At 41.7% G+C, this 24,986-nt stretch overlaps 2 protein-coding genes across 4 annotated transcripts; one reads left to right on the forward strand and one right to left on the reverse strand.

Annotated features, from left to right (window-relative positions):
- Positions 1-826: 826 nt before the first annotated feature.
- On the forward strand, positions 827-10,946 carry cbx1a (chromobox homolog 1a (HP1 beta homolog Drosophila)). 3 transcript variants are annotated; one of them, XR_013845250.1, is made up of 6 exons: positions 827-1,039; positions 4,411-4,702; positions 4,959-5,130; positions 5,656-5,750; positions 6,233-10,104; positions 10,548-10,946. XR_013845250.1 is itself a non-coding variant. In XM_080043495.1 (5 exons), the coding sequence occupies exons 2-5, from the start codon at positions 4,422-4,424 to the stop codon at positions 6,381-6,383; spliced, it is 699 nt and encodes a 232-aa protein (XP_079899621.1). In that variant the 5' UTR covers positions 827-1,039; positions 4,411-4,421; the 3' UTR covers positions 6,384-10,946. The 3 variants fall into 3 exon arrangements, 2 of the variants coding, with proteins under 2 accessions (XP_079899621.1, XP_079899622.1); XM_080043495.1 differs by having other exon boundaries at positions 6,233-10,946; XM_080043496.1 differs by having other exon boundaries at positions 4,414-4,702; positions 6,233-10,946.
- Positions 10,947-12,136: 1,190 nt separating this feature from the next.
- nfe2l1a (nfe2 like bZIP transcription factor 1a) lies at positions 12,137-24,476 on the reverse strand. Its single transcript, XM_080044511.1, has 8 exons — positions 24,412-24,476; positions 22,350-23,002; positions 21,491-21,721; positions 18,128-18,196; positions 17,906-18,046; positions 17,667-17,784; positions 15,683-16,276; positions 12,137-15,535 (listed from the first exon to the last, which is right to left on the reverse strand). The coding sequence occupies exons 2-8, from the start codon at positions 22,599-22,601 to the stop codon at positions 14,559-14,561; spliced, it is 2,382 nt and encodes a 793-aa protein (XP_079900637.1). The 5' UTR covers positions 22,602-23,002; positions 24,412-24,476; the 3' UTR covers positions 12,137-14,558.
- Between the last annotated feature and the right edge of the window lie 510 nt (positions 24,477-24,986).

Consider the following 24,986-nt stretch of genomic DNA (forward strand, 5'->3'; position numbering starts at 1 on the left):
TTACATTTTATTTTCCAAAAATGACTCCACAGCCGCAGGTCATAGTTCAAGGTCATAATTAATTCCTCAATTCAGCTAGAAAGTCCATTCAAACTTCCAAATATTCCAAATTTTTCAAACATTCTGTTCATTCAGATATATTCATCCTTCGTTCTTCATCAACATTCAGCAGTGAAGCGTCAGCTGCTTCAGCATCAGCGTCAGCTGCTTCAGCATCAGCTTCAGCGGCGTCAGCATTCACACCGCAATTTCTTCAAGGAATTGCATTTCTATTTATGTTTGACGTTGTTTACAACTTCATTCAGTGAGGGAAGGTGATTCACCGCTAGGTGATCGCCGCCATGGGTCTGCAACATGCATCTTATTGGCACCATGCATCTTATTGGCAACATCCATCAGGAACATGCATTTGTAATTTAGGAGAAGAATGAAACAGTTGAGCATGTCATTTGCCATTGTGTGAGGTATAGAGCTAACAGGGAAAAGTTGAGGAAGAAACTTGGGAAAGGGGATGTGAAAACAATAAACAGTATCTTAAAGAGCTATTCAATTATGAAGAAGGAAACATTACATTGTTATTGGAATTTTTAAGAGACTTAGCCTAAAACTTCTTAGCCTATATAATAATAATTATTATTATTAATTTGTTTTCTTTTTTTGCTTAGTTAATGGGAGGAGGTCTCTGGTTCACACTCCAATATACAGTAGTAGGTGGTGCCACCTGCCAGCAAACAAAAAGAAGAAGAGTACTTCATCTCCCAAAATGCCTTGCCTCGGCTACTGTTGACGTAACGTCCTGTAGTGCTGTTGGCGGGCAGAACGGGGTCGGTCCTGGTTGTAAGCGACGCGGAGGCTATTGTGTTATTTAGCTGCAAAGGACACATAGAAGGAAACCCGAGCCAAAGCACGCCACACAGCTATTTTGTTGTTTCTTGTCGCCACTGGTGCATCTTGGGCTAACACAGACGGTCAAACTTCAACATTTTCATTCGGGCCTAACGAAAGCCCTCACAAAAGCTCCGAAGCATTCTCCGCAAAGGTAAGGCTCATGGTAGCTAGCTGTTGAGAAGAGGGGGACACGCCAGCCATGTTGCCCTCTTGTTTCAAGGGGGCAGACCGCCTAGATCGACTCCTTGCTCTTTGTTAATTGCATTAATACTGCGGGCCTGTTTGTATAAAATGTCCGAACCTATTTTCGGATGCATGCATCGAGTATTGTATGGGGAGCTCGAGTCAACAGCGCGTGCAGGCATGATGCATGAATCAGTGTGCGCCATGCTGTTATCGACGCTTTTCTAATGAAACGGGGCACTGTAGCCTGTACCCTAGCTTACTTCTACGGTATAGACATAAGACATGAGCGATTTAGTTTTAAATTGTGATTACTTTGTCCCACACGTGTCGAGCGTAATTTGCAAAAGTTCGTTTTTCTCGGTATACCGAGGGTCTAAATCACCCTCACTATACAGGAGGCATGGGATGGGCGTTTTTCTTCCAGACCAAACCCCCAACCATACGTGAGTTAAACGAGCAGTTATTCATCAACAGTTATTCTTACATGCACACAGTTACTGATATTGTTAAGCACATCAAGTTTTGACCAGATTGACTCACAATAAACATTTATTCTATCAGTTTCATAAAATTAAGAGCTTTTCATTATCAATGACATCCATTAAATTGTATCAAGCAACCTACACAGTTAAAAGTATCCAGCTCTGGTGTATAATCATGATTCTGATGACTGTCCTTCTTTCTGGTTGCTGGTCAGATCACTAGTTAATCATTTGTGTGTGTGCCTGAATTCTATCCAAAGCCCCTTTCACTCATTAACTCTGGAAAAATATCTAGAGACCCTGACCCAAAGAATGTGCGGATCTACCTTTTCACACTCAGCAAACAGGTGATTCTCTGTGTGGGACGTGTTCACAGAAGATGGCCCTTTCACACCGCCGAAAAATCGAAGCTAGAGCCGGGCTTTAAAAACCGGTTCAACCCCAGCCCCAGGATTGAGCTGGGCTAGAGATGAGAACTGCCTGCGCCAGCGGCCGGGGGAGGGATTATCCTGACCAACCAGACCAACTCAAACCTCATACTCGCCATATTTAAAAACACTGCTACTACGAGACGTAAACATAACATAATTACCGAACGTAGCGATCAAATTGACCGGCGAAAATACGCTGTATGGGTTAACAGAGCAAAGCGAGAGGCAACACGTAAAAATACAACTTTTCCGCCGCTGTTGTTGTGCTTAAAGCTAGCTTTAGCGTTAGCCACGAGAGCAGCAGCGTCAGGCGACGTACACAGACGTTTACAGTGACGTCATGACGTTGCTCTCCATGGCTGGCTCTGGTCGGTGTGAAACCAACCGGTTCATGACTGGGATAAGGCTGTAACCAGTTTTGAACTGGCCCCAGCACCCGGAACGGGCTCTTGGTTCTTTTTGGTGTGAAAGGGCTAATAGAAATACTCTGGGTAATTTGGGAGAAGGGCTGCTCATTCTCAAATGAGGCTGATGGGGGGCCCTGTCGAATGATCAAGATATTTGTGTTCACACTTACAGCTCACCCGGGTAAACTCCGGATAATTTCCAAGTCACATTGCATGTGTAAATGGGGCTATTACTATACTTTATGGTCATTCCAGTTTTAAAGTAAGGGATGCCATCAGCCCATTGTTCTCTCCATTCAAACAGATTGTTTGAATATAAAAACATGCTAAACTATACTAAGCTCTTAAAGGCCTACTTCACCGGTTTGAATATGAAGGTGTATTGAATTCTGAGATCCTATGTAGTATAAATGTGCGAAAAAAATTGAAATCGGTTCATCCTAGCCTGAGAAAAGGCCTTCTCGTGACATCACAGAAAGAGAAATATAGGGTTAAAAAAAAAAACTTACTTTGTAAATATTACTGTGATGTCTTTTACTGTGACATCACAGTAATATTTACAAGTACGTTTTTTTTAACCCTATATTTCTCTTTCTGTGATGTCACGAGAAGGAGAAATATAGGGTTAAAAAAAACACTCTTTCTGCCTTTTCTCAGGCTAGGATGAACCGATTTTAATTTTTTTTGCACATTTATACTACATAGGATCTCAGAATTCAATTCACCTTCATATTCAAACCGGTGAAGTAGGCCTTTAAGAGTCTAGGGCTGTCCGGAATACCATTTTACAAGCTTCCAATACTGGTTGGTTTTTCTGAGCGAATATTCAAATACTTGTTCTGAAAAAAAACATCAATGACAACATTAATAATCCCAATGTTCGGCCTGAAACCGAATTTGTGGCATAGGACAGTAATCTGCGTAGTTTGTTGATGATTTAATAATTTTTTAACGGTAAGTAAGTCTGCGTTTCTTAATTTTTCCCTGTGGAATCAACATCCTTGTGTCACCGCAGCCCTAAAGGCTGTTCCAAACGACAGGCGTTTTTCGGGCCTGGTAATCTCAATGGCGAGGGGGCGCAGCGTTCTGTCAGGCGAAAAGACAAGCGGGTGCACTCCAGTGGAACTGTCGCTTCTGTCCTCATTGAACGCCTGCGCACTTTCTTAGGAGCCTTTGAAATTTGTTATGAACTCTTTATCTTTGTGACGTGACGGTTGAAATATCAGAATAGCCGTCCTCCGCCTGTCACTTATCTTGAGGAGCACAGCGTCACGCAGCCGGGCCAGGCGACAACGCGAGCGGAGTGTTACCTCCCGCCTGAAACGGCCTTTACAGGGGCTTTTTAATTCATCCCGGAACGTGCATCGTTTCAGGGACTTATACATCCTTAAAAAGATCCAATATTGATACATTTGTGTCCATATTATATCCATTCTTGACCAGGTATTCCTATGATGCAAGCCAGTCACTGTTGATGAGCGCAGCGCTGCATAGCAAATGTAAACAAACAGCTAAACAAACGTTAGCATTTCGCCAAGGATTGCTTTGTCTTCCGAAATCACGCTAATGGCGTGTTATGAAGTTAAGGAAAACAAATAATCTATTCTTGCCCATATCTCTCTGCCTACTATGCCTAGTTACGCTTTTAGTTTGGCTCGCTCTGACATCGTCACGTAGCCTACAGCTGGTGTAACACCGGTTGCGCTTTGGTCAGCGGCAAACTAGGTCAAAGTTCAAGATAATTTATTTTAAATGAGTTTCATTTGCATTTAACAAAATTAATATTGTTTATATACAAGTTAATTGTATATGACTTGCATATATAAATATTATTATTTGCAGACTAAATAAATTGCAGTTTAAGCTACTTTACACCAAAATAATTAGTTGAAAAAAAATATATATATATATTTGAATTTGAATAATCCGGGCCAGCTTTACAAGGGCCTGTTAGTATTTGTAATGATTGATCAACCTTTCCTCATTTCGTCTTGGCTCCACCAAATGTGTCCTCAGCAGACGTGAAGATGTCGGCCGTAGTAGCAAAGAAGGTGAAGAAGGTTGAGGATGAGGAGCAGCCTGCTCCAGCTGTGGCTGCAGAGGAAGCAGCCCCACCAGCAGCAGCAGCAGCAGCAACAGCAGAACCAGAAGCAGCCCCGGCAGAGGCAGCAGCAGCACCAGGGAAAGCAGCAGCAGCAGCCGGCGCAGAGGAGGAGGAAGAGGAGGAGTACGTGGTGGAGAAGGTGTTGGACCGCAGAGTGGTGAAGGGCAGAGTGGAGTTTCTGCTGAAATGGAAGGGCTTCTCAAAGTGAGTATGAGTCTGTCTCCTCCACTGAGGGTTAATCCTTGGTGCGCTAGGCCCTTAGGCAAACTTTCCCCTCTTCAATTTGGGGATTGGTTTGTGTTTGTTCAAAATTGCGAACAATATTGAGCACAGTGTATTGGCATTAAAGTATGACTTCAAAATACAATCCCTTACAAAAAGTTAGAAACAAATGAAGAGTAAAGTTATTGTCTGAGCAAAGACTGAGATCGTATGTACCGTCTGCACCCACCTTTTGCAGTGAAGATAACACATGGGAGCCGCAGGATAACCTGGACTGCCCCGACCTGATCGCAGTGTACATGGCAAAGCACAAAGAGAAGGAGGAGAAAAAGAAGGAGGGCAAGAGGAAAGTCTCCACCGAGACCGCGAAAGAACCGGAGGAGCGAGGGAGCAAGAGGAAGAAGGAGGAGGTGAGTGAAGGAGAGAGGTCATGCCATCAGTTAGCCAGACCACTTCATGACATGAGATACATAATACACCCAGGTGCTTCAATGTTCTTTACAACATTCCCTGCGTTCCAATACCCATACTATCTGCTATTTACTATGGTAGAAAAAAGATTTAGGATTTCCCAATTCTTGTGGTCAGATTTAGTATGCTGACAAAATACCTGGATGTCTACTAAATCCGGCCAAGATTGTTAGTGTTGAAAACAGCATGCTATTTGGGTGATTCTGACCCACCATCCACTGCGCACCGGAGCCTCCGTATTAAAACGACTGGGGATGCGACAGATATAAAAGATGCAAGGTCAAGGCGCAATGATATGATGAAATAAATAAGTAAAAGTACGTCCCAATTGTATGCCTACTGCATGCTAACTAGATTATTTAATGGTCAAAGAGAGTATGCGATTAGGAATGCAGGGATAATGTCCCGTCTGCCTGTTGTTCTTTGGTCATGTGTTTTCTTGTTCTTCTGCTTCCTGTCTTCAGGGTGAGAAGGCCAGAGGTTTTGGCAGAGGTCTGCAGCCAGAGAGGATTATTGGAGCCACAGACTCTAGCGGAGAGCTCATGTTCCTCATGAAGTGGTGGGTTTTCACTATGTTCAGAAAGTTATCTTCCTTCAGTGTGAGTTCAACAAACAATACAAAATGGACACATGCTAATGATATCTAAAAAGGACCCAGGCTTGTTCTCATTTACGTGGATCTGTAAAGGTCTCAGAGCCTATGTACAACCTTCAAATTTCCTTCTGCTTATACACAAATCATAATAATCCTATTCCAGACATTAAAATACCAAGTGAGGAAGAATGGAGAACATGTTCAGTATTAAATTCACATTTAAGCAAGAATCAGACCGCCTTACTGGTGATCCTTGTTAATTGTTTGGCTTAAACCTGGAGTTTATGTTTAATAAATGAGGATCCCATTGTCTTACACTGTTCTCTCTTTTGCTCTTCCTTCCCTCCCCTTCTCCCTACTCCTCTTTCTGTCTCTCTCTCTCTCTCGCTCTCTCTCTCTCTCGCTCTCATCTCTTTCTACTTCTTCTCTTGAATCAAACTAAACAGGAAAAGCTCTGATGAGGCGGACCTGGTCCCAGCCAAGGAAGCCAACGTCAAATGTCCCCAGGTTGTCATCTCCTTCTATGAGGAGCGCCTCACCTGGCACTCTTACCCCACAGAGGAGGAGGAGAAGAAAGAGGAGGAGAAAAAAGACTAGTTAAGTGGAGGTGTAGAGGCAAAGCGGAAAAGGAGGAAAGATTGGAGGTGCAGGGCGGGAAATCAACTACATGCTGGTGAACTGTTTGTCCATGTCATTCATTCTGGCAGCCACGTTGGCAGCGACTGTGTGGAAGAATCTCATGGAGGAGATTGAACTGCCAATATAGCTGACAGAGGAAAGAAATGGGGTTTCCCTTGCCCTGAGAGGAGACTGGCTTCCTTTCCTCAAAAGATGCTCCCACCTGTATTTTGACTGAAAATGTAATTTTTTTAAAAAGAGGTATGTCGACACTTAGTCTTTCTTATTTTAACGTTTTCCCTCACCAGATCATGTCACTTGGGAATTGGTGCCTTTGTTCTGCTAGTATTCCTCCTTGGCATCACCAGCCAAACATTGAACACATTGAAATGACTGGGAGAGGGTTTGTCTCTTGCATTTGGTGACAGGTGCCTGGTGACATTTCCTGGTGTTGGAAATACAGTAATACAACTCAAGCTGTCAAGCTACCTCTTAAACATGTGCATTCATGTGTGAATGTTTGGCTGTGGCTGGCAAGTTGTGCTCTCCCCCTCACCGGTCCGGGTATTAGTCCTGTTTTAACTAATGTGTTTGCTAAGTGTGTTTTTATAAGATGGTAAAGGTGGCCGGTGAATGATGGCGGCTCATAGAGCACAAACTTCCCTTCCTGCTTTGTCATGGTAACTCAAGAGGGAACAAGGTGGGTGAGGTATTATGGAAGAACTGACGCAAACCATTTTTCTGTTTCAATATCTGTTCTTTGTGCTACTTTGTTTCTCATTATTAGACATAACGCTGTTATAATGCCAAATTTGTACATGAAAAGAAAGTTGTTTGCTTTGGCCTTGCATGTCCTACCAGCCAACTAGCCTGTCTGCAAAAACAGGTTTTTAAGAAACTTGGCAACATTTTAAGTCATTCCAGCCATCGATGATGATGCTGCTGTGTGAACTTGGCTTACTGTTTAATTTCATCATTAAAAGGTTCAGAGACACACTTGTAGCTTTTCTGTGAGTGTTGAAATGTCCATCTGCCGTTTCAACACAGGTAGGACAACAGTCATGGCATGGTAGGACTATTGGTTGACTAGTGTCCATGAAGCAGCAAAACGATCCTGTCATTTTCACACTGGATGACTTAAGGTGAAGAGTACCATGATTTAAATCAACAGACATGTTGTACTGGTTCAGGCTCAGCGTCAGGAGTCCAAAACCTCCGGCCCAATGAAGGCCAGAGCCCCATGTCCCTCTAATCTAACAGGTTAGTGTCAGGAACCAGCTTTTGGTTATTCAGACACAGATGCATCATCCAGCTAGATTGAACACTGTGCCAGCCTGATAAATTCAGATTTAGAGAAACTCAGCTTGAATGTGTGTTAAGCACTGAGGACAGCTGATTGATGGAGCTGAATCATGCGTGCTCTTGGCCTTTCTATAGAGATTATTTGCTGTTACGTTAAAGGGATAGTTCAGTATTTTTGAGGTACTTATGCATAGTTAGTGTTTTTTCTCCACATTACACCAGTCCAAACTGGACACCTTCTCATTCAATGTTTTTTCTTAATTCTTTTTCTACATTGTAGATTAATATTGAACACATCCAAACTATGATGAAACACATGCAATTATGTAGTTAACAAAGTGTTAAACAAACCAGTATATGGTTTATGTTTAGGATTCTTCAAGTTTCCACCATTTTTGTTTTGATGACAACTTTGCACACTCTTGGTACCCTCTTAAGCCGCTTCCTGATGTTGTCACCTGGAATGGTTTTCAATTAACAGGTGTGCCTTTTCAAGAGTTAAATTCTGAAATGTCTTGCCTTCTTAATGTGTTTGAAACCATCAGTTGTGTTGTGCAGAGGAAGGGTTTGTACGAAGGAAAACAAATAAAAACCATTGAATGAGAAGGTGTGTCCAAACTTTTGACTTACTGTATATAAATGCTTAGTTAAAACCAAAATATTCCTTCAATCGTACTTAAAAAACACTAACAATGCCCAAGTACCCCATACTACCAGCCTGGAAATCCAGACCTGCCGCTGGCAAATTAAATTTGCTGCGCCTGTTGGTCTGGACACTCTATTGAAGCTCATTAAATATTTCAAGAAATCGTGAGCTACCAATCAAATCGTTCCTTCTTGTGTGGGCAGGCCAGAGCCCTATGTATGGGGCTCTGGGGCGGTCGTAACCGGATGACGACAGTCAGAAGCCGTGATAGTAAACAACCAACAGAGATGGATGTGGATATGTTGTTTAAGTTTGAGACAGCTTTGGCCTCGACACTTAACGATTTGGAAGACAGCACTCAAATCTTTCATTAACAAGTAAGCGGAATGTTCTTTTTGCCAACCGACCACGGCAAAAGTTTAATTGAACAGTTAACCCGCTGTTCACTAAACAAACGGGGCTTAAACGCCACCTTGTTCATTGCGCTGATTGGTTGTAGTGCTATCCAATTGCGTGCAGTGGCATTTGAAATGCACGTGTAGGTGCCGCCCCTTGAGTTGGAAAGGTCTATTGATTGTGGCCAGACCCTCTATCGTTCTAGATATGTGTCTGGATTTCCAGGCTACCATACTACCCCACTTAAAAATATCCCTTTAAGCTACCAGAGCACCACTATCCATCTGAAGTTAATTTGCTTTAATGCATTGCCTCTGCAAATCTGATTTGGGGTTTGAGGGAAGAATTTATTTACACAGCAGAACAATTGTTTCTGGCACCCAAATGCAGTAGTAGCTGATAAATCATGCTGAATATATTGAGTTACTGTAATAAGCTTCTGTGATGGGTGATCCTCAAATCTTTTCCAGGGTAATAAAGCAGCTCCAGTGTGAACCAAAAGCCAAGTGTTTCCATGTTGACAGATGGCACCCAACAAGCTTGTTTGTCTGCTGGTGAAAGTGGCTTGCTAATTCTTCCACCCTTTCCACTTTGGCTGGTAGGTGGAGGTTTGCTCTGTGACCAACACGGCATCATGGCTAATAATGACTGAAAGTATGTTTTAAAATCTATATTTCCACTCTAGTTTTAACCTAAACACATACTTAGCCACCTGTGTTTTTCTAGGTTGTTTTATTTTAGCCTGCACTGGCCGGGCAACACTCAAGACATGATGATTCAGTACATTACAGTATTATTTTGTTCCCCTGGCTTGCCGATCAATCAGTTTCACTGACCAGGTTTTGATAATTGCAGAAATAAAACTGGATATTGAATTCAAAATGATCAACACGGTCTCTTCATGAGACGTCGTTCTCTGCTGCCCAATGTGTAATGTGTTGAATGTAGCCCAGCTGTGCTTATTTCTATCTATATACTGTATTAAAACTTGTGTAATTGCTTCCTCTGTTAGCAGACCCAGGTTAGCTATTCCAAATGACTTAAAATCCCATGTGTTTTGTGGCTGGAGACAAAAGGACATACTGAAGAGACAGGAAAATGGAGTCTTCAAAAATACTTTTTCCTTATTGTAATGCAACTATATCATGTTCCAGTGGACAGTGTCTGTTTGACCGCTTTCATAGTAGCTATTGTTCTCGTACAGTATGATCATTTTAATAAGCCCTATTAAATGCCAGATTTAATGGAAGACATACTAACTCAAAGTAGCAAACTTTATAAAAACAGTCCAAGTCATCAAACAAACAACTGCAGGTACTTCTCTTAAAGGCCTACTTCACCGGTTTGAATATGAAGGTGTATTGAATTCTGAGATCCTATGTAGTATAAATGTGCGAAAAAAATTGAAATCAGTTCATCCTAGCCTGAGAAAAGGCAGAAAGAGTGTTTTTTTTTAACCCTATATTTCTCTTTCTCATGACATCACAGAAAGAGAAATATAGGGTTAAAAAAAACTTACTTTGTAAATATTACTGTGATGTCTTTTACTGTGACATCACAGTAATATTTATAAAGTAAATTATTTTTTAACCCTATATTTCTCTTTCTGTGATGTCACGAGAAAGAGAAATATAGGGTTAAAAAAAACACTCTATGCCTTTTCTCAGGCTAGGATGAACCGATTTTAATTTTGTTTGCACATTTATACTACATAGGATCTCAGAATTCAATACACCTTCATATTCAAACCGGTGAAGTAGGCCTTTAAGAGGCTGATTTATGGGTTACTGTGTGGGTAGCATTCAAGTCGAAACCATCTGTCTCTTATAGTTTACAAGGCATGTTACCACTGTATAGGAGTATTTCTATCCTGGGTCTAAGCCTACCCTCTTGTCTGTTTTCATGTTATTGCGTAACGTTACTTAAGTAATCAGTTGCTACTTCAGGACGTTCATTATATTTCACCGTGTCATTCATTATATTATACCTCGCCATTGACTGGAATGGATTGACATTAGCTTTACCTGGGTCTGCTAGTTAGCTTTTCTATCTTGTCTCTGAAACCTTTATCTGTATTTAGTAGATAAGCTTGTGTTGTTCCCTTTGCATGTTTATGTTTGTTTTAGTTTCCCTTGTAATGTCACTCACTTTTAATTGTCCGTTTTCGACAATAAAGGTTTTTTGTTTTCTTAACTATTTGTACGTTGTCTCAATTAGTCATTTTTCATTTTAATAGCACACAATTAGAAATGCTACTGACATAGCTATGTGAACATCTTGAAATGCTGGCTTATGGCAACAACCAATATTAGTCTTTATTTTGTGCCTCTAGTTGGTCCTTTGTTAATAAAGGACCCACTAGCCCACTAGTCACTTTGATTGTCAGCATAATTTCAAATGTAATAGCTTGAAAATGGCAAGAGCAGAGAGCTAACCACCCCACCCATTTCTGTCCTCTACACAACTAGAGGAAGTGTGGATAGGTTTTTATCAATCTGTATTCTGAACTCCAGATAATGAAGGGATGGCACGTGGATGTTTGATTTTTACATCTCCAAAATAGTACCGCACAGTACACACATGAGAAAAACCATTTGACTTGATCATATTGTATATCCCGTAACTGACAACTAATCACAAAAACATGGCCACACTGTATAGCCAGCTAAACTTCACAGCGTGAGGAAGACCTCCTTTATGGGTTATCTCCAAATTCAATTAGACAAAGGCTCAATTTGTTTAGCTGCAAGCAACGTCATATTTCAGTCTAGTGAAAGGGATAAGAGAGACAGCCACTGAACTTGGATGCGGCTAGTCTTAATTTTCACTGTAAAGCCCTGTTAAACCTGCAGTGTGTAGAATTTTGGGTTTTATTTCCTAGCAGATTTTGTAGAAAGTAATTATAATATCCATAAGTACATTGAATTTAGTGCATAATAGCTGAAAAAAGATTTTTGAATTTTTTTTCCCCTTAGAAAGGGTCTCATATATGTCCATATTTCTGCATATTTTGGACCAAGGCCTAGTGCCACCATCTTGAAAGTGTCATAGTTGGAATGTCATCAGGTGCATTGTTTAAAATTTAGAATTGTTCTTGTCCTTGAAGGCCACTGTAGCTTCTGTTATTATTCGAAAGGTTTGGGGTTACCCAGGGAGTGTTGCATTCTAGAACTTTGTAGAACTTTCTTGATGATGTCATATTACACACTGCACCTTTAATACTTGATTTGAAATGAACGTCAATTGGCTTCAACTTGGCCTTTGTCTTATATTCTGCTTCGACACCAGAAGGACTTCACGTGACTCAAAAGAAATACGGTTCATTATGTAAAAAGTTCTTTATTATTGTTATCACATAAGGCAAGACCCAAATACCTTGAATACCAGCAATAGGGCTTTAACACAATTCAAAATAAAGGCTTGTTCCATCATTAATGGTGATAGGCATGCAGTTTTTTAAATGTTAAAAATGTCAGGTTGATCTTCATACATTTGATTCTGATGGAGACCATTTCAGTCCACTGCAAATGTATGTAAAGATATCTGCAAGGGACACGGGCATATACAGTAGTTTTTTTTTTATTAAGTATCCACCATGTGAAACACTTAAAAACCTACTCAGACAATTTCTTACGTAAAAATAATAACAGAATTACTGAATCTGTTTTTTTCATAGATCTGACTATGTAGCCAAATGTAAGAATTCTTCTGTCAGCACCTCATTTAATAGTTACATAATGACTTCATCAAAACTGCTTATTTTTTAATAGAATAATTTCTCAATTAAAACCCAGAATCAAAATGTATATAAAAAATATTAAGTATGTCATTTTGAGTGACCATCAGGAGGTCAAACTGTTACCATGTTTAGTTCCTTGCACTAATAGTTTGATCTGAATCTCTATTGAGTTGTGTCCTACCCATCTATATGCCCATCCACCAGAGGGTGACATACAAACTTCAAACAATTCTCAAAATCAGCTTTGAGTTTGAAATATTGGAATCCAGAGTTAGCTTTCTCTGTTTCAATTAAATTTACATCATTAAGTATTTTGGGCCTTTGACATCAATTTTACCGTAACATTTTACCAGCTAAACAACTTTACTCTGCTGATTTCTAGTTTTGCCCATGTTTTAGGCTACGTTTTTACAACAACGTATCTCGATAAAAACAGGACACTTATTTATTTATTTACTACTCTGTTTTTTTTGTCTTCTAACTCACGCATGGCAATCTGACTGAAAACGTAATATGCGTGTGCGTAGAGGAGCTGTGATGTCATCGCTTTCAGTCCCCCAAAACCCGGTTTTCGTGTAAACGAATGGCCAAAACGTAAAAATACAATTGTGTATTATTTTGAAAACGTGCCCGTGTAAACGGCCCCTGATAGATCTACCAAGAATGATGATTGAACTGGTTCCAATCCTGTGTTTTGAATCTAGTTAATAAATGGGCCTTCCCTATCATTGGAACATAGATTCCCACCATTTAAAAAAGAAAAAAACACTTACATTTTTCACACATTAATGGACACTTCGGTGTGTTCCAAATGCATAAATCTACAAAAAAAAACTTTCCATTTCCCTAGACATAAAACCATACAAGCACCACTTGTGTCTAATAAGAGTCTGCCTGGTGAGACCAGCCTGATCTTGGGAGCTTCACATTTGTTTCTCTCCCACAGATCAATATGGACTTTCTCCAATCTCTGTGGGGAGGAGCCCGGTCAAAAAATGGCCGGGCCAATCCGGACCTGCATTCTTACCAAGCTCATTGCTTGGTTCATGTCAGGCAAATACAGTGATATCCAAGTGCCCAACTTTTTGTGTTCCCCTCTGAATTACATGGATGTATACAAAGCACGATGACACATCACACCAGCAAATATAATGTTTGCCATTATGAACAAATCCTTAGACACCATAACCAACAATTAATATTTCCTACTAACAAGCATCGCCATATTCTGATATAGCAAAGACAAAAGGTTGTGTTTATTGTTAATTGTTGATACCTTCCAAGTCAGTAAATGGTAGGAGTCATCTGACTTGAAGTGTGTTTAAGCTTATATCTGCTGTTCCGAAGAATTCAGTAGCCAAGATAAGCAGCAAAGTTCCTCTAGCTACAATTTGAAAGGGCTTGGCTGGAGATGTTATCTGTGGCGTTGGTGAATATCATGGTTTGTTTTTGGGTTGTATCAGTGCACTTTCTGGGAATTTAACATTACCCAGGTTTGATCCTCAGTACCACACATCTGTAGCCTGCTGAAATGACTTTGAGTGAAATGCTGCACTCCTACCAGTTCAAGGGGGTAGGATCACAATTCTCTCTTATGCCAGCAACCCTTCTTTGGTGGCAAAGTCATTGTTGTATCTTAGCGCGTTTGACTGGCCATTGAATGGTTCAACACAATATTTTCAAGTCTCTGATGCAGCCGATGGACTATACTTATCGGTTGTTTGAAGTAGTAGTCTAGATGTAACTCTTAACTTAAGAAGATTTATACTCAAGTCCTTTTTCAGTAAAGAAAGTGTTTATAATGAAGACTGGAGAGATACACAAAGGTTCCACCAACATCATCATGATGATTACTTTCTCTTTCCAAAGAACTGGTCTCTACATCTCGCTTTCCTTTGTCCATCCAGCCATCCACCAATTAAAATGAAATGGCAGGAATCAGCAGGAATATCTCGCTCTGTGCTTGAGAATTTCATGGTATGTATTAAGCAACCTCCATTTCCCTGCTTTTTTGTGGTTTTGATCACACTCCTGTTAAGGAATCTCTTTACTCTCCTTCTCATCTATCTCCTCACTTCTTCTTGTCCCTGGGTTTCTTGCTCTTTTTTGTCACTGGCACCATTGCCCCTTCCTTGCGTGAAGTCACTGTGACGCTACCATTGTGCTCAAAATTAAGCACGTACTCCATATTATCCAATGGCCTTCCCTCCTCATCCCTCAGCCTGGAAAAGACATCCTGGTACAGCGTTCCCAGTTGTTGCTTCATATCCTGCAACTTTCTCAGGGCTTCCTGTCTCTCTCGGAGCAGCCGCGAACGGTAGCGCCTCATGCCTGACACATCACCTTTTAGATCCAGCATCACATCTTGCTTCCTTTTCCTGCAGTTCTGGGCAGCTATCTTGTTCTTACCACGGCGCCGTATGTCTCTGATGAGGGTGAGCTGTGCTTCATTGAGTTGGTAATTGGCCAGTAGGTCATTAAACTCTTCCACTGGCAGATTAACAATCAGCTCATTGGAGAAAGGTACTTTCAGGGATTTGGCACGCCGTTCATCCCGGCCCCACATTTTGCTCTCAGAGATGTGTCTGGAAGAGGGGCGTTTGTAAGGCTTGGCTTTGTCATGTTGCAGGGAGGATTTGTTGTGCTTGGTGGGGATCTTGCCCAGGGGTGGAGAGGATGCAGATGACCAGGGTTGGTTGTACGTGTGATCGTGGCCGATATTCTCCAGCCAAGGAAAGCCATCAAACAGCATGTGATCCCCATAGTTGGAAGGAAAGAGTTTCTTAACGTCTTCGGGGTAACCCCCTCCTACTGCACCTATATTCTCCTCTTCCAGCTCCTCCTTTATGGTCACCTCCACTTCCATATTTGAACCAACTAACCCTTCCTCACCATCTTCGTCTTCAGATAGGGGACTTCCCACAGCCGACTCGCAAGATGAAGACGAGGAGGAAGAGGAATAGGACAAGTCCTCAGAAGAACATGGAGAAGCTGGGCTGTGGCTGAAGTCCAGAGAGAGACCAGAGTCTGAGTCTGCCTCATTCTCGCCTAGAGGAGGAGGACGCAAGGGAAGGTCAGGGTTAGTTCTACAGTTTTATAGTAATTAAGTACTTAATGAATTTACTTTTAGTGTGCTTTTAAAATACAGGTACAACATTGCTACCAAAGAAGGTATATTGCCCTCCTTATAATTACCTTGTTGATGTCTCCTTGATTGACCCTGATCTTCTATGAACGCCATGCTTTCCTGTTGGGCTCTTTCAGGGTCAAGGAAGCCTTCCTCTTCCATTCTGGCTGCCATCTCAGGACTGAATCCTTCCTCCAGAGCCAGGTCCAACAATCTTATCTCATCCAATATGGCAGCATCCTCTAAGAGCTCAACGAGTGGGCTAGGGAGGCGCTCTTCATCCTGGATATCTTCATTCTCATCAACCAGAAAGACACTGGTCAGTAGGTCTTGGGTCATACCATTCCTCTCCAGAGATTGGGCGAAACTGGAAGGTCTCAAGTCGCATGAATGAAAGTTAACATCATTGCTAGAAAGGCTGTCAGGGTAGAGAGCATACTGTGAACACGGACTGCCTTCTATGGTATCCACAAGATCTTGTGATCCCAGGGAGAAGTCTTCTGAAGGATCTGCTGTGAGCAAATTAGTGTGGTCTGGAAGACTGTGCAAGGGATTCATATTGGAGTTGGTCAACACAGGACTTTGGTCATCTAACTCTGCACTCGGTATGAGTGGAAGCAGAGTTGGTTCTAGCGCTGAGTGGTTTGGAGGCCCAAACAAACCTAGGGAAAAGTGTAGGGGTTTTAAATAAATATTAAGAATTGGACATGAAACACCGCTTTTGGTACAAACATTAATGGAACGTTCAGGACATTTTAGCAAATAGTTAAAACAAGTTTGTTTTGGTCTTGTGACTTTTTCATTATTAAACAGTTTTAAAGGTTGTCAGATGTCATAAGAAGTCTTAGATTTTAATTTAAAGGCACTACGAGTAAGATGGCACGTTGGCGTCCCCTTTGGACAAAAGCGGTAGTATTTTTACGACGCCCGCTGTCGCAAATGCTCGTGCCAGGCGCGTGAGCGTGGACTGAGAAGGGCGCAATATAGTGCATGTTCGTGTGTTGAAAGTGTGAGGACTCTTTTCGGCTCCGTGAGAGTGGTTTTGACACTGCATCAACTAATGCCAGTCAGTACACACACCTGCTTGCAATGAGTTGATTCAGCAGTGTCACCTAACTACTCTCTCTCTCACGGAGCTGTGTCCTCACAGAAAGCGAATGAATGAGAGACGGCAGTTAGTAGACTATGGATCACGATGAGGTAATGTGTTTGTGTTGTTGATGTAAATAATGACTATTTCAGATAATGGTTATCTGATGATGGTGAAGCAAAGCAAACTTTGTGTTAGTACCAACCGCTCATTCATTTAGCAGTCTAGTTTCGCTCTCGTGAAATTGTATACACGTTGCTTGGCAACGTCCTCCCGCCCGCCTATCACTCACTCTCCCTTTTCGCTTTTCTTCATTGCATTCTCTTTTTTTTCTTTGATGGTTCAGCCCCGTTATCAGTCATTTATGACGACAAATAACTGTCTCAAACAAGGCTCCCGCTCCCCTTCCCTCACCTGGAGGGATAGGCTTCTCAAATCGCGTTGCAGCGCCACACTGAAATCTGCAACCAATACGGATATGTGACCATAGAGCCTGCACGAGCGAACCGAAAATCGGACTGGGTGTGCGACCAGACCAAAAGCAGTAATAAAAACTATATAAAAACGTCTTTCTTTGCACTGATGGTCTCGTTTGCTGTTAAAGGTAATTTATGATTATCAGAGGAAACATGAGGTTGTTTAAAAGATATTTAAATGTTACTCGTATCCGCTTTAAGTTATCAAAGAACATGTAGCCCTTTAAATTAAGAGGTATCAACATGAATACACAATATTGAGTTAACCAAAGAAGTTTCTCAAGAAAAATTCTCAACAAAAAGGCCAACCCAATTCTTTCTGGAGCTTTAAACCACATCTGGTTGCTGCTCAATCTGCTAAAGAAGTAACTGGGTATTGTGTTGTGAAGTTTATTTTACAGCAGATGTTTCAAGGGGATACTCCATAAACTCCCATTTTGGGGAATGAGAAAGGGATACAAAATGTCAGCCTTTGTATTGAATTACCATGCTCTGTTACGTCGTTGTCATTGTCACACAAGTTTTGCCTGACTCCCTGAATGGTCCTGGTTGCTCCTGAATTCCAGGTGTTGTCAACTGAAGTCATGGTGTCAACTTCTATATTCTGTAGGAAGGATGAACAATGTAGTGATTTGCCGTGTCTTGGCTTACTCATATCATGAATTCATCTCATTCTACTTTTCCAATTTAATAACTAATTGATCCGCCTTCATTCTACTAGTCACCTCTGGATCCATGATATCCAACAGGTCCTGCCAATGGAGCTCTAGGTCCAAGGGAGAGTTTCCAGCATTGATAGGTGGGGGCAGCAGGGGCTCCCTGTCTGGGGGATTATGCTGCAGGTCTTCACCACCAACATCTCTTAACTGAGGCACAAAAAGCAGGATAAATGCTGAATACTGTTCAAGGTCAATAGATGGAAGAGAACAGAAAAGATGTGGCTGTACCTGTTGTTCTTCTGTGAACGGAAAGGTTTCATCCAAGAGCTGCAAACACTCCTGGAGGGAGGAATCAGTCTGTAAACATAGGAGGGGGTCATATACAAGTTAAGAATGGATAAAGCATATCTCCTACTCTACTGAAAAGTCCATTCTCAGTGTATGTGCACTGCAGGTTTCCATATCACATGTGTGTTCATTGCAGAGATTCAAAGTGGACACAGTAAATACTTTCCCCCTTCCAGGAGACTCATGTAAAAACTAACTCTACGTGGTTGTCGATTATCACTGTTCCATTCAATACCATCCTTCAATGTACCAGGAAGCAATTTTAGTCTGCCCCTCAGTCTCCACTGGTTGCCTGGCAACTGGTATCCCAGGCACAATCTGAACTGGAGTAGTATAATACTGTAGTACTGTCTTCTATACCACCAATCTGTATACATATAGAATGTAAAGCCTCCTGTTTACCCAGAGACAGACAGACCAACTCAGAATAACTTTAACCTTCTCCTGACCTGGCTGGGAGCTTACAAACAAACCCAGAGACCTTCAGCAGCTGGCCGGCAAGAATACATGTGGCTTTCAACATTCTGTATATGGGTCAAGCATGTGCACATAGAACCAAAAATTAGAGACAAATCATGCTTTCAACAGAGAAAAAAAATCATTGAAGCAATTGAGCAATATCTGCAACAGGCTGTGAACCCTTTACTAAGGGCCTCATACTGAGGATGGATAATAGCTCATGAAGCCCTCAGACCCAACCTGACAATATGGCCTGACAACTTGACCAAGCCACAAATGATGGTTCATTGAATAGTCTTTGTCAACGCAGTAATTACCATAATATATGATAGTTCAGTTTATAGCACACATATTGGAGCTAAAAAGGTTTTCATACAAGCCTCAAGCAGAAAAATAATCACAGATAGCATTGGTCATTGGTCCAGTTACTGGACATACTTAAACTGATTAAATGTACAGTGGGATCCTATTTTCTTATTGCAACACTACTTGATAAGGGGGAAAGTTAGCACCTCGGACATTTGCATAACTTTGTTTTCATGCATGCCTTTGGCTCTTTGCATGTGTGCGTGTGTGTGTGTGTGTGTGTGTTTGTGTTGATGCCGTAAACAGGAGGGATTGCAAAACTGAGGGATGTAAATGTGTGTCAGGACGGGTTGACCCAGCGATCAGCTTTCAAAACAAGCCAGTCTGTCAGAAGGCCAGGAAGCTAATAGTGTTTTCTGTATGTGTGTCTGTGTGTGTGTGTTTGCGTGCCATTTGATACAGAAGGAGAATTCAAAGGCACTGTTATATTCACTTTGAGTTCGATGAAGACAAGGCAGCAGTCCAGCATATACTCAGATCTGTATGTGCCATATCAAGTTGTTATGTCCCCTGCATGCACGTGTGTTTGTGTTGGCTGGCATGCAGACCGATATATTATATACGATATATATAGGTCTCCACACTGCTGTAAAATGACACTGAGCTTCAGCTGTATCTCCTTAACAACGAACTAAAACACATCAATCACTGTAAAATGTCCGTGTTCTGATTGGTATACCCATTCCAAGTGACAAATTACAAGTTCCCAGTTGTTAATTATCTTATTTATATTTTGGTCTGTCCGTCTGTCTGTTAGCACCGGCCTCTGTGTTGTGTTTGTGTTTGTTGGGAGTCTTTAGGGGTTTGGTTTTGTGTGTATGTATTATCCTCAGTGCATGATGATTCTTTGCAGATTCATTTCAGTTTCAACATGTCTCTAGCTGAAGAGAAAGATCAGACAGCTTCTCAGAATAAGTGCAAACGTAAGTCACTCTGTAATGTGAGAGCTCCAGGTCTGTATATTGGGCCAAAGCTTGACCAGGCATGTCTGAGGTATTGCTGTTAATTTATGTAGCTCACTGTTTATATTCATGTTCTCAGGCAAGAACATGAAGTCAGTGGCACATCCAGATCAGATGATTATCATGTTTACCTCTGTGAGCCTGCTCATCCAGGTTGTGATTAGCCTAGCTTAGCATAACAACTATTATCAGAGGGAAAACAACCGCCTTTCTTCAATAATTACACAAAGTCATTAGGTCAATATTTGGCCTCTTGGCACAGAGAGAGCAAACTATTTCTTCTTTTAAGCTTTTTGAAATGTGGGATTCCTAGTTCCTCTACTTTTCCGTTTTCATGTACTGTAGTTTGAACAAACTGCTAATGCATGCAGCTGTCAGTAATCAGGTTACAGATGTGTTAGCACAGTAAAGTGAAACGGTCCATGTCTCCCAGGCTACTGTGTGTGTCTGTGGGGTGTGCCCTCTCCAGTTCAGCATTTTACTGTATTTCAACTGCACTGATTGTATTGCACCATTTTCCGGGTGAAGTCGCATATGGTGAGGTGAGGTTTCCTTGTGACTCATCTAACTGTGACTCATCATCTCACATGATATTAGTTTAGGAGAAAGTCAAATCAACACTCTTGTCCACATAATTTATATATAGCTTGATTTTTTCTGTTCATTCATTCAACAATTTTATATTTTAGTATTATTTTCAGATCATAATCAGAGTGTGCCGTTGTGAAAAAAGCATTTTTTTAAATACAGTTATGAATTCAGGTTTCTGTGGCAGAAATTTACAGTAGCTGGGGTGATATCAGGTTACTGTAAGCTTCTATATGCGTAAGCGTTTGGGTTTTGGAGCGTATTGTACCCGCCTAATTTTGAAAATTTTCATCTGGCCAAATTAGCAGCAAACATTCCACTTCAACATCAGACCAACGAGTGTCCTTTCGGCAACATTTTTTAAAATGTCAGTTTGGCACATTGACGTATTGGGTCGAGGAGAACAGTCTCATATGAATTGACGTCAGGATCGCTGTCTATGCGCGTGCTTGTGAACGTGTCCGCTAATTAGTATCTGTACCGTGGCAAAGCACACCTCTCCCAACTGTGCCTTGGCCGAGGAAGTGTACTTTGCTTGAGTACGGAACGCAGCACTCACATGGTCCAACCAACTAGACTTTAGAGGGACAAACATACTTTGGCACGGTACAGATGGCCTAGTGTGAGTGCGCCCTAACTTTCTGTAACTGGTCCGACAAGCAAAGCCACTTCACGCAATGAGTGGCCAGGCGTTGAAACAACAGCTGTTGTCTTGAACCTCTTGCAGCAGATGGAAAGCTAGCTGGATAAAGGTCAACACAGATTGTTGGTTGTTGAACTAAACATAACCCCGTCAACCCTTGTACCTGAACTGAACTTTGAGGAAATCTTTCACCTCTAACTTTCATACTAACTCAAATACTCAAGAAGAAAAAAAATTGCCAAATCCTAAATGTTCCTAAGCACAGTTTGAATGAAATAGTTGTACCTCTTTATTTTCCTCTTCTTCCTCCAGCGGGGCACTGATTCCATCTTCCACAGAGGGGGCCAGTCCGTCTCCCTCTACCCCAGCAGGGGTTCTCTCCATGAGGGTGGGCTCTGGTCTGGTTCTCTCCAGTAGAGAGGGCTGCTCTGCCCTGTCTCTCAGTTCTGTCAGGCCAACAGTCAGATGGTCTGGTTCTCGCTGGACCAGCCAAGTCTCCAGGTCAGTATGAGAAACCTGGTGAGAAAGTTACCAAACATTTCAAAATTAAACATTGTTCTCACCTTATAACAAAGCCTTATAACTGACAGCAGGCTCCCAAGGCGTCAAATGTCTGAAAGCAAAGGTCGTGCTGTAGAGTCAGCGATTTTGGAGAGCGCTTGCTGTCCAAAATCACTTTTTGTAGTAGATCCTTGGGAGATGTTCACTGATTTTGACAAAAGGTGATTTTGACAACAAGCATTCTCCAGAATCGCTGACTCCACCTTTAAGTCCCTGAGAAGAATAGGCTCTTTATCTTTACTGAAAATGTAAAAAATCGATTGAATCAATGCTGAAATTTTGTGATTTAGAACCAATTATAAGGAAACATCTAAATTGGCTTTTTTAATGTGTGCTCTAATACTTACGCATTTTAATGTTGCTTCTGTAAAGCACTTTGAATGGCCTTGTGTCTGAAATGTGCTGTACAAATAAACTTGCCTTGCCTAAATGTCTAAACATGTTGGAGAGAGTTAAAAAAAAATGTACCAAGCAAGAAGGAAACAGCTTGAATGTTATAATCCTTGTTACATTATAATAACAATTCCATCTGCACATGACCATCTCTAGGTAAAGATGGAGACGGACATGTTGTTTTCCTTACCGGTGGTCTGTCCAGGGAGTGGACAAAGCCCAGGAGCCTGCGTGTGGTGAAGAAGCCGTCCAGGTCCACGGTCTTTGGGTGCAGGTTGTGGAGGTTGTGTCTCTGTGTCTGGGTGAGAGCTGAGCTGGGGCCCAACAGGAGGCTCTGCTGCCAGGCCGGCTCCAGACCCACCTCTACCCTCATCCCACACAGGCTCAGCAGGATGGCCATCTGGATCAGGCCCTCGCTCAGGTATTTCTTTAGGTACAGCATGACCCCTGCTATGGTCAGGAGATATGCTCCTCTCCTTTGTCCACTGAGCTCCCTCTGGAAGGGGAGTGGCTCGGGAGGAAGAAAAAAAAACACACAAATCCCTCTGTCTGAGTTCAACAACAAAACTATTCTCAAAAAAATGTCCTTGGTCTAAAAATAACCCGCCTGGAAAAAAGAAATCCTTGACTTTGTTTTGCCTGGCTTGTTTTCCCTTGGTGGTAGAGGACTGTATACGTGTTAGGGGCTGCTCAGTGTCCCAGTGTAGAGGAGGCTGCTTTATCAAGGAAATCCTCTTTCATCAGTGAGACTGTGAGGAAAATCTAGAAACAAAGATTAACTGTGAAATGTTTCCCTTCTCACAGGCCCATCCCAAACCTGTTGCTCTTCATGGAATCTTCTCGCTGTGGAATGAGACAGAAGCAAAACTTCAGAGCAGGGGACTGACTTCAAACACAGGCCAGATATCACACAGGCTCAGTCTGGGTCTGGTGCTGTATGTAGAGCTGCTGGGCTCAACAGAGATCAACTTTGATTTACTAGCTTTCGTTAACACACCGTAAATCCTCGGTCTAAATTGGCTAGTATTCAGACCCGAGCATTAGACATTAATAATAACAACTACCGGTAGGCCTATATATAGATAGCATTCTTTCCACGGATGGTCTCGTTTGCTGTTACAGGTCATTTATGAACACAAGAGGACAAATGAGACTGTTTCACTAACTTATAAAAGTTCCTCCCATGAGGTTTAACATACAGACATTAGATTGGACTGTATCGTCTCATCTAACTTTCATCAAGAAAGCAAATCAATTCATTTATGGAGTATTTCTCACTCTTTTGTACTGCTTGCTTAACTAGAGGAGGCTAAATGTTCTGAAAACTTGCTCGCATTATTAGCATTTTTTTTCATCCTAACTGCTATCTTGGGCAGTTATTGCTATGAATACTTCTGCTACAGCACAATAGCATGTAGTGCTGATAATAACAGTGACACAACAGTTATTGACCCTAATCTGCCATTGTCAGTGCAGCAGGACTTGCAGAGAGGCGGCAGTTCAGAGCTTTGACAGGTTGCCTTGGGCGATAAGACATACAGTCAGACACAAAGGAAGGGACAGAGCCGGTTTCATAAAGTCCCAGATCCTTCTAGAAAGGCGTTGGTAAGCACCTGCCTGCCCCACACTGGCGCGCTAATAACAAATGATGTAACCAACACATGTTTGCCTGGAAAACCCCTCTCCATGCCTCCTCCCTCCAGACACACTCCAAGTTTACATTCACACCATGGTAACCTGTTTGATGCAATGATGTGTAAGAAGCATTGTATTGTTGAAGTTGGCTGTTCTCAAATCTTAATATATTTTAGCGCTAAAATATATAATATGTAGGCCTATACGTTATTGTATAAGTATAGTTCAGTCACTTTCTCAATTCTGTAATTAAGTGCGTTAGGCTGAATGTACATGCTACTGTAGCCTATTTGTCAAGTCCAACTGACTTTTCTAAATGATTATTATGTTGTTGATTCCGTGGTGACGCTACTGCTGTTGTTGTTGTTGTCGTCCTGTCTGCTTGTGAATATGAAGGGAATGAGCGTTATGATCCGCTTGAGCAACAGGTTACACAATGTTTTCATAATTAACAGCGCTGCTTTTACACTGACAGTCAATTCTGTACATTACAACACACCGCCCCGGTAGACCCACCAACAACATAAAAGCAATGGGGCCTATGTTCAGATAGACTATGATATTTGTATTGTTTTTAGATTAGCCAAATAAAGTTATAGAATAGGAATGGGTCTCACCAGAGTGCGCAGTGTTCAAGGCGCGTCAGAGCGGTCCACTAGCTGTCTTTCACTCTCACTGTACCTTCTTCTGTTTGTGTCCCACCGCGAGGCTGGGATTCTTTAAAGGGACACCCCTTGGTGACGTCAGATAACTCCTCCCTGAACAAAGGGTGGGGGAGAGTGTGATCAACATTTCCTTCATTCAAATAGGAGTGAAAACACATCCGCAGAAGTTCTCATATGAAAATAAAAATATAGGCCATACATATTCTGCATTATTTATTCTGTTTTCCAGGCGTTTTAAGTCAGACACAAAAACGTGGTCATAGCGACGTGAAACAACAACAAAAAACACAAATATCGAAGTAGGCTATAAATAGATAAGCCTACTTAAAGGTGGAGTCTGGAGCGATTCTGGGAAACCATTGATGTCATTATCACTTTTTGTCAAAATCAGTGAATATCTCCTCACGATCCACTACCTGTCCCTAGTACCCTAGGCACTGTAAACTAGTGTATAAACAAAGGGTATGCAAACAAAGGGGGGGCCACCTTAGCTGGCAACATGCCCGTTATCAAAGACGTGGCTGTGA

Source organism: Ammodytes marinus, assembly GCF_949987685.1.
Source record: "Ammodytes marinus genome assembly, chromosome: 16".
Taxonomy (NCBI): Eukaryota; Metazoa; Chordata; class Actinopteri; order Uranoscopiformes; family Ammodytidae; genus Ammodytes; species Ammodytes marinus.

What these genes read in the sequence shown, in the direction of transcription:
- cbx1a (XM_080043495.1), top strand. Translation starts at nt 4,422, where the DNA reads ATGTCGGCCGTAGTAGCAAAGAAGGTGAAGAAGGTTGAGGATGAGGAG. An exon ending in GCAAGAGGAAGAAGGAGGAG is followed by an intron (nt 5,131 to 5,655) that starts GTGAGTGAAGGA and finishes TCCTGTCTTCAG; the next exon opens with GGTGAGAAGGCCAGAGGTTT. An exon ending in CTCATGTTCCTCATGAAGTG is followed by an intron (nt 5,751 to 6,232) that starts GTGGGTTTTCAC and finishes CAAACTAAACAG; the next exon opens with GAAAAGCTCTGATGAGGCGG.
- nfe2l1a (XM_080044511.1), bottom strand. Translation starts at nt 22,601, where the DNA reads ATGCTGTACCTAAAGAAATACCTGAGCGAGGGCCTGATCCAGATGGCC. An exon ending in CAACGACGTAACAGAGCATG is followed by an intron (nt 16,277 to 17,666) that starts GTAATTCAATAC and finishes ACTTTTCCCTAG; the next exon opens with GTTTGTTTGGGCCTCCAAAC. An exon ending in ATCAAGGAGACATCAACAAG is followed by an intron (nt 15,536 to 15,682) that starts GTAATTATAAGG and finishes CTCCTCCTCTAG; the next exon opens with GCGAGAATGAGGCAGACTCA.